Genomic DNA, 13694 nt, shown 5'->3' on the forward strand with positions numbered 1-13694 from the left:
AAGTTAGCGGGACATATTAACTAGGGAAATTGAGTCATTTGATAGAGCAGTCTGACTGAGCGGTGGTAGGCAGCAGCAGACTCGTAAGCATTCATTCAAACAGCCCTTTACTCCGTTTCCCGGCAGCTCTTCGCAATGCTTGACGCCGTTTATGACTTCACGCCTATCAACTCCTGAGATCAGGCTGGCGATACTAAAGTGCCTATCAGAACATCCAATAGTCAGAGGTATATGAAATACAAATGGTATAGAGAGAAATAGTCGCGGCGTCATAATTCCTTTGCGGCTGAACTCGAAAGGGGTTCCTTCATTATTTTACCGTTCGTGTCTTCCATAGAGAATGTCTTGATCTACTTCAAATACGGTCTGTGTTTTGTGAAGGCTTAAAACGCCTCGGAGTTTTGATAGTCGTGTAAATCTCGCTAGGATAAGGTAACGTTTGTCAACATATTTTCAGAAATCCACTCTACAATTTTAAAAAAAATCTTCGTTAATATTTAGCCAATATTGATCAGAGTTACCTATGGATATCTACACAGTTATTAAATTGGCAAGGTGGTGTAAACCTACACGAAACACAGACCTGATTTGAAGTGAATCTAAACATATCCTATGGAATATATAAATGAAAGAACCGCTTTTCAGATTTTGCTGGAAGGTGTCATGGGATTTATGACTCACACTTTGGTAGTCAATACATACCATGTCCATTATTAAAATAGGATTTCCTGCATATACAAATTACAGTTGTTTTCAACATTCATCACAGGTAACTTCAACTCTAGTTTAATTATTCAAACAGTTGAGAGTATTTGTGTCTCCTAAGCAGACTCTTCAGTATCCCTGTCACTTCAGAGAGCTGTGTGTGTGTGTGTGTGTGTGTGTGTGTGTGTGTACGATTATATTAATTTTACAGATAGCAGAGAAAAGCAGAGCACCAGTGTGGGACAATGACATTGAATTGGCACCAGGGAAAGCAAGGTGTCTAATTTGTGATAAAAAATACAAAATCGTCCAATTAATCGGTTTCTGCTTTTTTTGGTCCTCCAATATTCGGTATCGGCGTAAAAATCATAATAGTTTGACCACTAATGTCGATACACTGTTAAATATGCAACGCTTTAAGAATAATGAGATACATTAAGACAATAACAAAAGGACACATGATTCACCAATGCTAAAAACATACTATCTCACTCAAGATATTCTCAACCTTAGTTTGATATATTTATCACATTGTATGTATGTTTCTGCATATTTATCATAATGTTCAACTAATGTAAAAAACCTAACACATAATAACTACAAATATATAAACACTATAAAGACAGTGGATACTGAAGATATTTAACTCACACTAGTGTCTGTATGTTGCAGAGTGGACTGGTTAGTCCAACACAGAGCAGCTCCACTCCTCTGTCTCCCAGGTCATTGTTGCTGAGGTCCAGTTCTCTCAGGGGGGAGTTTGGTGTCTGCAGAGCTGAGGTCAGAGTCTCACAGGATTCATATGTGAGTTCACAGCCAGCTAGTCTGGAGAGAGGAGATAATCTGTTAGATAAACAAATCCTTCATTATAATGATACTGTATACATCAACTCAATAACATAACTTACAGTGCTCTCTTGCAGGTTCTCACTACCGGCAGCAACCTCTGATAACCTTTCTCTGATGTGTTGTATGTCTTCAGGTCAAACTCCTCCAGCACCTCCTCTGACATCAGTAACAGGTAGGCCAGGGCTGAACATTGGTCAGGTTTTAGTCTTGTTTCTGAAAGAGTTCCTGAATGCAGGGAGGTCTGCATGTCTTCAACTAGAGAGTTGGCACCAAGTTCATTCAGACAGTGGAACAAGTTGATGATCCTTTCTGGTGAGGATTCCTGGTTGATCTTGTCTGAAAGGTACCTGACTGTTCTTTTAACTGTTTCCTCATTGGTCTGTGTTGTACTTCCTGTCTGTGTCAGAAGGCCTCGTAACAGATTCTGATTGGACTCCAGTGAGAGACCCAGAAGGAAGCGGAGGAACAGGTCCAGGTGTCCATTCTCACTCTTCAAGGCCTGGTCCACTGCTCTCCTGTGTAAGTCAAACAACTGGATTGACTCCTCCTCCTCTTCTTCATCATCAGTAGGGACTGCTTTGGGGGAGAAAACATTTTCCTCCTTGCCCAGACATGATTCTAAAGCATGCACTGCTGCAAGAAACTCCTGAATGCTCAGATGCACAAAGCTGTAGACCTTGTCTTGGTACAGCCCAGATTCCTCTTTAAAGATCTCTGTACACAATGCTGAGTACTCTGATGCCTCTGTGACATCAAGCCCACACTCTCTCAGTTCCTCCTCATAGAAGATCAGGTTGCCCTTCAGCAGCTGTTGGAAAGCCAGCTTTGCCAGTTTCAGGATCATCGCTTTGTCTGACTGAGACATTTCCTTTGGGTTCGTCTCTGTGGCTTTGTGGTACTTCTTGTTCTTCGCAATGATTTGGATGAGAATGAAGTGTGAGTACATCTGGGTCAGAGTTTTGGGGACTTCATCCTTCTCTGCCTCTTTCAGCATCATCTCAAGGACAGTGGCTGATATCCAACAGAACACTGGCATGTGGCACATGATGTGGAGGCTCCTTGATGTCTTCATGTGTTTGATGATTTCATTGGCCAGTTTCTGATCTGTGATTTTCTTCCTGAAGTACTCCTTCTTCTGTGGATCATTGAACCCTCGTACCTCTGTCATCTGGTCAACACACTCAGGAGGGATCTGATTGGCTGCTGCAGGTCGTGAAGTTATCCAGAGTAGAGCAGAGGGAAGCAAATTCCCCTTGATGAGGTTTGTCAGCAGCACGTCCACTGAGGTTGGCTTCGTGACATCACAGCACTTCTCATTGTTTTTGAAGTCTAGAGGAAGTCGACACTCATCCAGACCATCAAAAATGAAAACAGTTTTGGTTTCACCATCTTCAATGCTGTCAATCTCTTTCAGCTCTGGGAAGTAGTGGGCAAGAAGTTGCATCAGACTGTATTGGTCCTTTTTCAGGTTCAGATCACGGAAAGGAAGAGGAAGCATGAAATGAACGTCCTGATTTGCTTTTCCCTCTGCCCAGTCAAGGATGACCTTCTGCACAGAAACTGTTTTTCCAATGCCAGCGATTCCTTTGGTCAGCACAGTTCTGATTGGTTTGTCTTGTCCAGGTAAAGGCTTGAAGATGTCGTTGCATTTGATTGGTGTCTCTTGTGTGTTTTGTTTATTGGATGCCATCTCTATCTGTCTAACCTCATGTTCATTATTGAGCCCTCCACTTCCACCCTCTGTGATGTAGAGCTCTGTGTAGATGTCTTTGAACAAACATTGATTTCCATGGTGTCCAATTCCTTCAGATATGTGTTGATACTTGTGTTTCAGTTTAGCCTTAATGTCATGTTGGACTATCAGCAGAGTTTGACCTGTAGGAAAACAATGAGAGTTGGGACTCATAAGTTTGTGTGTGTGTTTTATAAGGGCCTTTGTACCATTCTTTGTGATATTGTATGAAACACAGTCTTACTTCTTCTGTCCAGAAGGTTGTGTGTGATCTTTAATACATCCTCACTGTCCAAACTCTCCACTTCCTTATTGTCATCTGGTAATGGTTCCTGGCTGAAAGCAGGTGGCTGATCACTCTTCATTGATAGCAGGCTGGTTGTAGGTGACTCTGCTCTGGGCTTCTGGACACTGAACAAAACAGGGAGACAGAACACCTCATCAATATCACATCAAATCCTCATCTACTTCATTTTAACAACTGTATAGTGGAACTTCTAGGCCTGATGTTTCTTATAAAGCTACAGTCTGCAATTGGTAAATCCATTTTTGGCCTTTTAAATGAATGATGTACAGTCATGGCCAAAAGTTTTGAGAATTAATATTAATTTTCACAAAGTCTGCTGCCTCAGTTTGTATGTTGGCAATTTGCATATACTCCAGAATGTTATGAGGAGTGATCAGATGATTTTCAAAGTCCCTCTTTGCCATGCAAATGAACTGAATCCCCCAAAAACATTTCCACTGCATTTCAGCCCTGCCGCAAAAGGACCAGCTGACATCATGTCAGTGATTGTCTTCTTAACACAGGTGCGAGTGTTGATGAGGATAAGGCTGTAGATCACACTGTCATGCTGATTGAGTTTGAATAACAGACTGGAAGCTTCAAAATGAGGGTTGTGCTTGGAATCATTGTTCTTCCTCTGTCAACCATGGTTACCTGCAAGGAAACACGTGCTGTCATCATTGCTTTGCACGAAAAAAGGGATTCACGGGCAAGGATATTGCTGCCAGTAAGATCGCACCTAAATCAACCATTTATCGGATAATCAAGAGCTTCAAGGAGAGCGGTTCAATTGTTGTGAAGAAGGCTTCAGGGCTCCCAAAGTCCAGCAAGCGCCAGGACCGTCTCCTAAAGTTGATTCAGCTGTAGAATCGGGGCACCACCAGTACAAAGTTTGCTCAGGAATGGCAGCAGGCAGGTGTGAGTGCATCTGCACGCACAGTGAGGTGAAGACTTTTGGAGGATGGCCTGGTGTCAAGAAGGGCAGCAAAGAAGCCACTTCTCTCCAGGAAAAAAGTCAGGGACAGACTGATATTCTGCAACAGGTACAGGGATTGGACTGCTGAGGGCTGGGGTAAAGTCATTTTCTCTGATGAATCCCCTTTCCGATTGTTTGGGGCATCCAGAAAAAAGCTTGTCCGGAGAAGACAAGGTGAGCGCTACCATCAGTTCTGTGTCATGCCAACAGTAAAGCATCCTGAGACCATTCATGTGTGGGGTTGCTTCTCAGCCAAGGGAATGGGCTCATTCACAATTTTGCCTAAGAACACAGCCATGAATAAAGAATGGTACCAACACATTCTCTGAGAGCAACTTCTCCCAACCATCCAGAAACAGTTTGGTGACGAACCATGCCTTTTCCAGCATGATGGAGCACCTTACCATAAGGCAAAAGTGATAACTAAGTGGCTCGGGGAAGAAAAAACAGATCAATATTTTGGGTCCATGGCCAGGAAACTCCCCAGACCTTAATCCCATTGAGAACTTCTGGTCAATCCTCAACAGGTGGGTGGACAAACAAAACCCCACAAATTCTGACAAACTCCAAGCATTGATTATGCAAGAATGGGCTGCCATCAGTCAGGATGTGGCCCAGAAGTTAATTGACAGCATGCCAGGGTGGAATGCAGAGGTCTTGAAAAAGAAGGGTCAACACTGCAAATATTGACTCTTTGCATCAACTTCATGTAATTGTCAATAAAAGCCTTTGACACTTATGAAATGCTTGTAATTATACTTCAGTATTCCATAGTAACATCTGACAAAAATATCTAAAGACACCGAGGCAGCAGACTTTGTGAAAACTAATATTTGTGTCATTCTCAAAACTTTTGGCCACGACTGTAGACCTACATTTGATATAATTTGGGAACACTTTTCCCTTTAGTTTTATATCTTTAAGAGAAATGTGTATTTTACATTTAATCTCTTACCACTTAGAACTGGTGTCTTGAGTCATTTTAGAGTCAGTGGTCCCCTCCTCTCTCTCCCCAGAGAGACTCATTTTAGAGGCCGTGGTCTCCTCCTCTCTCTCCCCAGAGAGACTCATATTAGATGTAAGTCAAAACTCACTCAGCTACAATAAGAAATAACAGAACAGTCAATATTTCTGAACATTGTTGAAGAACCATAAACAATGACAACACATTTACTATCTGTGGTCAAAGAGTTCAATCAGCGACTTCATATTGTATCCAACATACACAGTCCACTATGTTATTAAAGATACACAGTCCACTATGTTATTAAAGATACACAGTCCACTATGTTATTAAAGATACACAGTCCACTATGTTATTAAAGATACACAGTCCACTATGTTATTAAAGATACACAGTCCACTATGTTTTAAAGATACACAGTCCACTATGTTATTAAAGATACACAGTCCACTATGTTATTAAAGATACACAGTCCACTATGTTATTAAAGATACACAGTCCACTATGTTATTAAAGATACACAGTCCACTATGTTATTAAAGATACACAGCCCAATATGTTATTAAAGATACACAGTCCAATATGTTACATACACAGTCCACTATGTTATTAAAGATACACAGTCCACTATGTTATTAAACATACACAGTCCACTATGTTATTAAAGATACACAGTCCACTATGTTATTAAAGATACACAGTCCACTATGTTATTAAAGATACACAGTCCACTATGTTATTAAAGATACACAGTCCACTATGTTATTAAAGATACACAGTCCACTATGTTATTAAAGATACACAGTCCAATATGTTACATACACAGTCCACTATGTTATTAAAGATACACAGTCCACTATGTTATTAAACATACACAGTCCACTATGTTATTAAAGATACACAGTCCACTATGTTATTAAAGATACACAGCCCAATATGTTATTAAAGATACACAGTCCACTATGTTATTAAAGATACACAGTCCAATATGTTACATACACAGTCCACTATGTTATTAAAGATACACAGTCCACTATGTTATTAAAGATACACAGTCCACTATGTTATTAAAGATACACAGTCCACTATGTTATTAAACATACACAGTCCACTATGTTATTAAAGATACACAGTCCACTATGTTATTAAAGATACACAGTCCACTATGTTATTAAAGATACACAGTCCACTATGTTATTAAAGATACACAGTCCACTATGTTATTAAAGATACACAGTCCACTATGTTATTAAAGATACACAGTCCACTATGTTATTAAAGATACACAGTCCAATATGTTATTCATTTGATTTGACTTGGATCCTTATTAGCTGACATTTGTCAACAAAAAATTGAATTACTAAATTGCTACGTTATTTGATCTAATAGAAGTTTCGTAACGATTCGGTTGTTACGAGGGGAAAAAACTACTTTATATTGGAGTTGTGCCTGTTGCCCTGGAGATGGAGGACTCATCATGGATATAATCTGTTTTAGAACGGAATGTGGTTGAGGCCTACAACCATTTTAAAGTAGTCAACTGGGTGGGGATTCCTATGAGTTGAGTTTCCTGTGAGTTTTACCAGTTTTTATAGAAGGAAAAAAAATAAACTGAACATTAATTATGATGTTTTTATTTTATTTTTGTTTTGGAATCAATGATTATAGTTGTAGTTTTTCAAATGGAGGAAAATTTACCAGTTTTTAATATGATAACTGTCACAACCTGACCATAGTTTGCTTTGTATGTTTCTATGTTTTGGTTGGTCAGGGTGTGATCTGAGTGGGCATTCTATGTTGTGTGTCTAGTTTGTCTGTTTCTGTGTTTGGGCCTGATATGGTTCTCAGAGGCAGGTGTTAGTCATTGTCTCTGATTGGGAGCCATATTTAGGTAGCCTGTTTTGTGTTGGGTTTTGTGGGTGATTGTTCCTGTCTTTGTTACACCAGATAGGGCTGTTTTTGGTTTTTCCGCATTTCTTGTTTTGTATATTGTTCATTTATCATATTCATTAAAGATGTATCACAATAACCACGCTGCGTTTTGGTCCGCCTCTCCTTCAACAGAAGAAAGCCGTGACAATAACTGATGAACAATGGGACCCACCCCGGTTGGTAATTCAACCATGTTTATTGCAAGTTTTATTAACATGGGCTAATAGACTGACTGCTGATGCTCAACCACATTTACAAACTGCACCGTGTGTTTTCTCAACAGGAAGTTGAGATCCAGACTGAGTTCCAAAACAATGTTTTTTATTCTTGGTTGCGGGCCACCAGTTGCCCATCCCTGGTTTAGTGAATAGACCCATGCACTGATTGAGTTCATTTGAGTTGCGATCCGTTTATCTCGCCCGGCGCACCGGGGTTTACATTCTGAGAAAAGGCGTGCTGATGATTCAACCCGGGGTTCACAACGCGCATAGATGAGCGGGTGGCGTTATATCGAGCGCATCTGCAGTTCGTCAAACAGACCACCGCCTTCCTGATCTGTCGTCAGAAAGCTTTAAACTTAATATTTGATTTAGCCCTACATTTAAATAGTTTATATGCACATTGTTGAACGTCACATTTACTTGACGAGACAGACTATTTGATTTAATGACAGCTTTACATAATTCCGATGCACGTCTTCTTTCAGGAAGTGAAAGTGAGCCAGTTTCCTCAGATAATAATCACCTTAATGTGCTGTCAATCACCGATAACAATAATACCATACCTCATAGCCCTGTAGCCTTTCTCACATCACATTGTATCTTATTGATTAGGCTAATCACTATGAATCAATACCAACGTAAATAAGCCTAAAATAATCATTCTTGAACGTTTAAATCAATATTGTATTAACTTGGCGGATGTCTTAAACCCTAAATCATCTCTCTCTTTATGATGAACTAACTTCTCAAAAATACTTTTCTACATTACATTGTAAAAGAAAGCTACAAACCTCTCAAACATTTTTCTTCGACGATAACGTCCATTACTTCCTCTACTTCCTTATACAAATATTTCCCGTTTCAACTAGTGATGGGTCGTTCGATAACGACAGGTTGTTTTTGAACGGATCTTTTTGGTGAACGTCGGTAACCGAATTGCATCGGTGAAAGAGCCGTTCATTTCGCTCCCTGGTTTACATACAGCTACGAGGTGCTTTTTGAGCTCAAAACAGCGATTAACTGCAGATAAGTTACACAATAATTCTCTGAAGAGGGTGAATCCTTACTGCAGAAACAATAAATAGTGGGCCGAGCGCGTCATTCTTGTCAAGGCTTTGTAGTGCGTAAAAAACAAACAGTTGATCTAATCATTTAAATACTAGTTATTGAAAAAAAGAAACACGCCCACTTAATTCTTTGGCCAAAACTTTTGTATTTTTCTGATGTATGAATTTTAGTGACGTTGCCAGTTCTTGTTCCTGAATGTATTTCGTTATTTGGTCCTCAAAACTTGAACTCGAGATTTGCCCATTTGGAGATTGCAGCGTTTCCCGGAACCATATGATTGGTCGGGTAAGCTAATGCGTCATCACCCTCCCTCATATGATTGGTCGGGTAGGCGGACCTTCTTACTTTGTGGATGTGGTAACTAGTGAGCAAAGCAGATCACCACCTTTCTGAGTTTATCAACTTAATGTCGCATTCAAAACCACAGGGATCTCGGTAAAAAAAATAAATCTGACTGGGAAAAATCGATTTGAACCGTCCTCTTTCCCGAGAGCTGACATCGTATTTTTCAGAGCTCCCAGTTGTTGTGATGGCGGCAAAAACTTTTCACATGAGCCCTTCATTCAGTTTCAATACCCATTGCCGCACGTCACTTTTACTTGCCCGAATTGACGAGAATTACTTTTATTTTTCAAAGAAACTAGTTTACGTGACGGGTCTTCCTCCGGGAAGTGAAAGAGCGCAAAGACAATAATCACGGTCATGTGCAGTCAATCACCCATACCCTACCTACCTCATAGCCCTGTAGACTATAATATAACATTGATTCATATTGACTAGGCTGATCAATATGAATCAGCATCAATGTAAGGAAGCCTAAAATAATTATTATTGAAAGTTGAAATCAGTATTGTAATAATTTAACAATTTTGTGGATGTCTTACCTGTGCGATGGCCTAACTCCTCCGAACCACTTTTCTCCGTAAAATTGTAAAAGAACGGTACAGTACAAACCTTAGAAAAAAATTTATTCTACCGATATTGTCCATTTCTTCCTTCACTTCCTTATAAATGTACTTCCTATTTCAACACAGTGGGCTGGTTCAACATGTATACGATTATATTATATATTCACATTTATGTCATGTAACGTTTTCATACACTTAATGCCAGAATTCAGCCCATGAATTCATATTCTATCTGGTAAAAGTGCATTTTGTATTATTTTATATCAGGATTTGATTGAGTGATGTTTTGCAGTGCTACCAGCAGAGGGCAGTGTGACAACAACCAGGTTCGGCAGAAGGACGCAAGACGGTCATATCTGTGTTGTTATGGTAACATGATAGAATGGGTAACCAATGATAGACAATGATTCTGCAAACCCCCCCAAAATATTGATTATAATGTATAGCATATGAAGTTAAAAATACACTATTTATAATGGGAAGTTACATTGAACTAATCACACTGATCAAAGACACATTCACACACAGAGACCAACACACATTCAGAGATAGACATGCACAGACAAATACATTCCATTCCTTTTCCTGTCATTTATTGAAAATGTATTTGACAGAGGTACTTCACATCAATCATCATTTCTGTAAATGTGACAGATTTAGCCAGCTAGCTAGTTTAACTGTAGTTCCTGGGCAGGTAGATCAACGTAGGTCGAACAGCTCCTTATATGTCCTTCAGACACTCTCAAGTCATTGGTAAAGGAGTGACAGGTCACACAGCTCCTTATATGTCCTTCAGACACTCTCAAGTCATTGGTAAAGGAGTGACAGGTCACACATCTCCTTATATGTCCTTCAGACACTCTCAAGTCATTGGTAAAGGAGTGACAGGTCACACAGCTCCTTATATGTCCTTCAATGGTCAATGTGTTCCAGACATGAGGCTCTCACTGAGAAAACTGCTGATAGACTGAGATGGTTGTGTTGATATTCAGCCTCTCTCATGAACCTCTAACAGGCCAACACTGTACAATATATTCATCAAATACATTTATGTGGTTTTAAGTTGAATGCCAAATACTTAGAGCCAGTTTCCCAGACACATTCACAGTGAGTATGCAACTACAGTAAGTACATTCCAATAACATCACAATACATGTTTACAATATATATACAATACATGTTTACAATCTCCTCCAATAGGGTGTCATTTCAGATGGTAGTCCTCGACCCCCTCATCTCCTCCAATTAGGGTGTCATTTCAGATGGTAATCCTAGACTCTCCTCATCTCCTCCAATAGGGTGTCATTTCAGATGGTAATCCTCCACTCCCCTCATCTCCTCCAATAGGGTGTCATTTCAGATGGTAATCCTAGACTCTCCTCATCTCCTCCAATAGGGTGTCATTTCAGATGGTAATCCTAGACTCCCCTCATCTCCTCCAATAGGGTGTCATTTCAGATGGTAATCCTCCACTCCCCTCATCTCCTCCAATAGGGTGTCATTTCAGATGGTAGTCCTCGACCCCCTCATCTCCTCCAATAGGGTGTCAGTTCAGATGGTAATCCTAGACTCTCCTCATCTCCTCCAATAGGGTGTCATTTCAGATGGTAATCTTAGTCTCCCCTCATCTCCTCCAATAGGGTGTCATTTCAGATGGTAGTCCTAGACTCTCCTCATCTCCTCCAATAGGGTGTCATTTCAGATGGTAATCTTAGTCTCCCCTCATCTCCTCCAATAGGGTGTCATTTCAGATGGAAGTTCGTTTTCTAATACTCATACTAACCACACTAACCGTACTATTTGTGACGTGATTTGAGTATATAGTATGCTTATTGGTCATAGTATGATATAGTTTAGTTTGCCAAAAGTTCCCGGATCTCGTACGTATTCGCCAAAATATTAAATTTACAAGCAGAGCACACTAATTCCGTACTTTGGGCCCATAATGCAATTCTTCATGAAGTGGGCGGGGCTTCACATCGTTTTCAGATTTGAAGAAATTAGTGGAAAATATGTTGCTGAAGTCCAACGAGAGCGGATACAAATTAATTGCTTTAACAAATTTTGACAAATGTTAAGAACATTTTGAGCAATGTAATAAAGTAATTACTTTTCAAATAAGTTACCTTACACGTTATGTTGGCTGATAATTTGCTAGCTACGCTGTCCTTACGAACCACACATCATAACATTACAGCTGTATGTACCGGTATGTTAGCTACCTACCTAAGGCTACAGTAGTTGGCTACTTATACATCAAACGTGTCAGTATATTAACTGCAGGCTAACTAACTACTCAACGTTTATTGACTGGATTATTCCCGTCATTCTTAGCTTAGCTAAATGGTATAGTCGTTGTGCTTTCGTAAATTCTCTCTGTTTCTACTCCGATTTCAGAGCATCTCGCCTGAGAGACCAGAGCGCAGAATAATGAATTTACGAGGCGCTCAACACCCGTTGAATATGACCAGTGTCAGTAAACATCGGGCGGAAAAGGCGTAATTAAATTGTTTCCAGCAGCACCAGAAAGCTCAAATCAACCCTACTCCTCTGTCTGAGCGTCCAGATTTAATTTAATAACACACCCAAAGTCTAACAATGTCTAACTAGTAATTTGTTACGCTAACTAGCTAGCAAGAGGTTGCATAGCAACAGCATCAACTTCCGGTAGAGAAGGCAACGAGCTGGTCGGTTACAGTATACTAAAATTAACTAATAGTATGTAGTATATACTCATTAAGTATGTAGTATACAGTATACTAAAATGAACTAATAGTATGTAGTATATACTCATTAAGTATGTAGTATACAGTATACTAAAATGAACTAATAGTATGTAGTATACAGTATACTAAAATGAACTAATAGTATGTAGTATATAATCATTAAGTATGTAGTATACAGTATACTAAAATTAACTAATAGTATGTAGTATATACTCATTAAGTATGTAGTATACAGTATACTAAAATGAACTAATAGTATGTAGTATACAGTATACTAAAATGAACTAATAGTATGTAGTATATACTCATTAAGTATGTAGTATACAGTATACTAAAATGAACTAATAGTATGTAGTATATACTCATTAAGTATGTAGTATACAGTATACTAAAATGAACTAATAGTATGTAGTATACAGTATACTAAAATTAACTAATAGTATGTAGTATACAGTATATTAAAATGAACTAATAGTATGTAGTATATACTCATTAAGTATGTAATATACAGTATGTTAGTATGGGTATTCAAACACAGCTCTAGACTCCTCTACCCACTCATCTTGGCACACAAGACTGTCACCTCTAAACCAGAGACAATCACACAAACTCTGACTGTTGTCTATGGTCACACCCTCAAATAGCACCCTCCTCATTATATAATGTACTGCTTCGCCCTATTCCCTATGGAGTGCACTAATATGACCAGGGCCCATAGGGCTCTCTATAGGGAATAGGATGCCATTTGGGACAGCTTTGGATGATCAGTAAAGGTCGAGGGTCATGCTCAGGGGGTTACCATGGAGATAGAGGAATATGTAGAATTAAAACGGGATGGCCAAACCTACTCCTGGAGAGATGCTACTGGCCGTGCAGGCTTTTACTCCGACCCTGCTCTAGCACACCTGATTCTACTAATCAGTCTAATCAGAACCGTGACTGGCAGAATGGGGTGTGTTAGAGCAGGGCTGAAGCAAAAGCCTGCAGACCCAGTAGCTCTCTGGGAGGAGGGTTGATATCACCAAGACCACTTTAGGTTCATACGGCATCAACTAGCATTCTGATTGGTTTACCGGCCATCAACTAGCTTTCTGATTGGTTTACCGGCCATCAACAAGCTTTCTGATTGGTTACCTCACATATAAAGCAAATTTATTGGATCTTGGTCACTCCTTTTATATTCTTTATATGGTATTTCTGAACAGGTGTATTATGATCCTAGCAGACATGTGTATGAATGATCATGTATGTAACAGGTGTGTGTACAGTAAACTACCCAGAAACAGAATACATTCTCTTTAAAACTCAAACAAGAGCACTATGGAAC

The 13694-nt window shown here is 39.6% G+C and overlaps 2 protein-coding genes across 2 annotated transcripts in view; both read right to left on the bottom strand.

The window, feature by feature from the left end:
- The window catches only part of LOC110528615 (NACHT, LRR and PYD domains-containing protein 1 homolog), a 44811-nt gene that overhangs the window by 16352 nt on the left and 14765 nt on the right, over window positions 1-13694 (bottom strand). The gene's annotated exons all lie outside the window — the stretch shown is intronic.
- LOC149980657 (NLR family CARD domain-containing protein 3-like) lies at window positions 1610-5686 on the bottom strand. Its single transcript, XM_090188276.1, has 3 exons — window positions 5504-5686; window positions 3531-3697; window positions 1610-3429 (listed from the first exon to the last, which is right to left on the bottom strand). The coding sequence occupies exons 1-3, from the start codon at window positions 5617-5619 to the stop codon at window positions 1610-1612; spliced, it is 2103 nt and encodes a 700-aa protein (XP_090044402.1). The 5' UTR covers window positions 5620-5686.

The sequence above is a fragment of the Oncorhynchus mykiss genome, chromosome 10, assembly GCF_057628025.1.
Source record: "Oncorhynchus mykiss isolate SJ-2025 chromosome 10, ASM5762802v1, whole genome shotgun sequence".
NCBI classification, from domain to species: Eukaryota; Metazoa; Chordata; class Actinopteri; order Salmoniformes; family Salmonidae; genus Oncorhynchus; species Oncorhynchus mykiss.

What these genes read in the sequence shown, in the direction of transcription:
- LOC149980657 (XM_090188276.1), bottom strand. Translation starts at nt 5,619, where the DNA reads ATGAGTCTCTCTGGGGAGAGAGAGGAGGAGACCACGGCCTCTAAAATG. An exon ending in CAAGACACCAGTTCTAAGTG is followed by an intron (nt 3,698 to 5,503) that starts GTAAGAGATTAA and finishes TGTTTTGTTCAG; the next exon opens with TGTCCAGAAGCCCAGAGCAG. An exon ending in CAACCTTCTGGACAGAAGAA is followed by an intron (nt 3,430 to 3,530) that starts GTAAGACTGTGT and finishes GTTTTCCTACAG; the next exon opens with GTCAAACTCTGCTGATAGTC.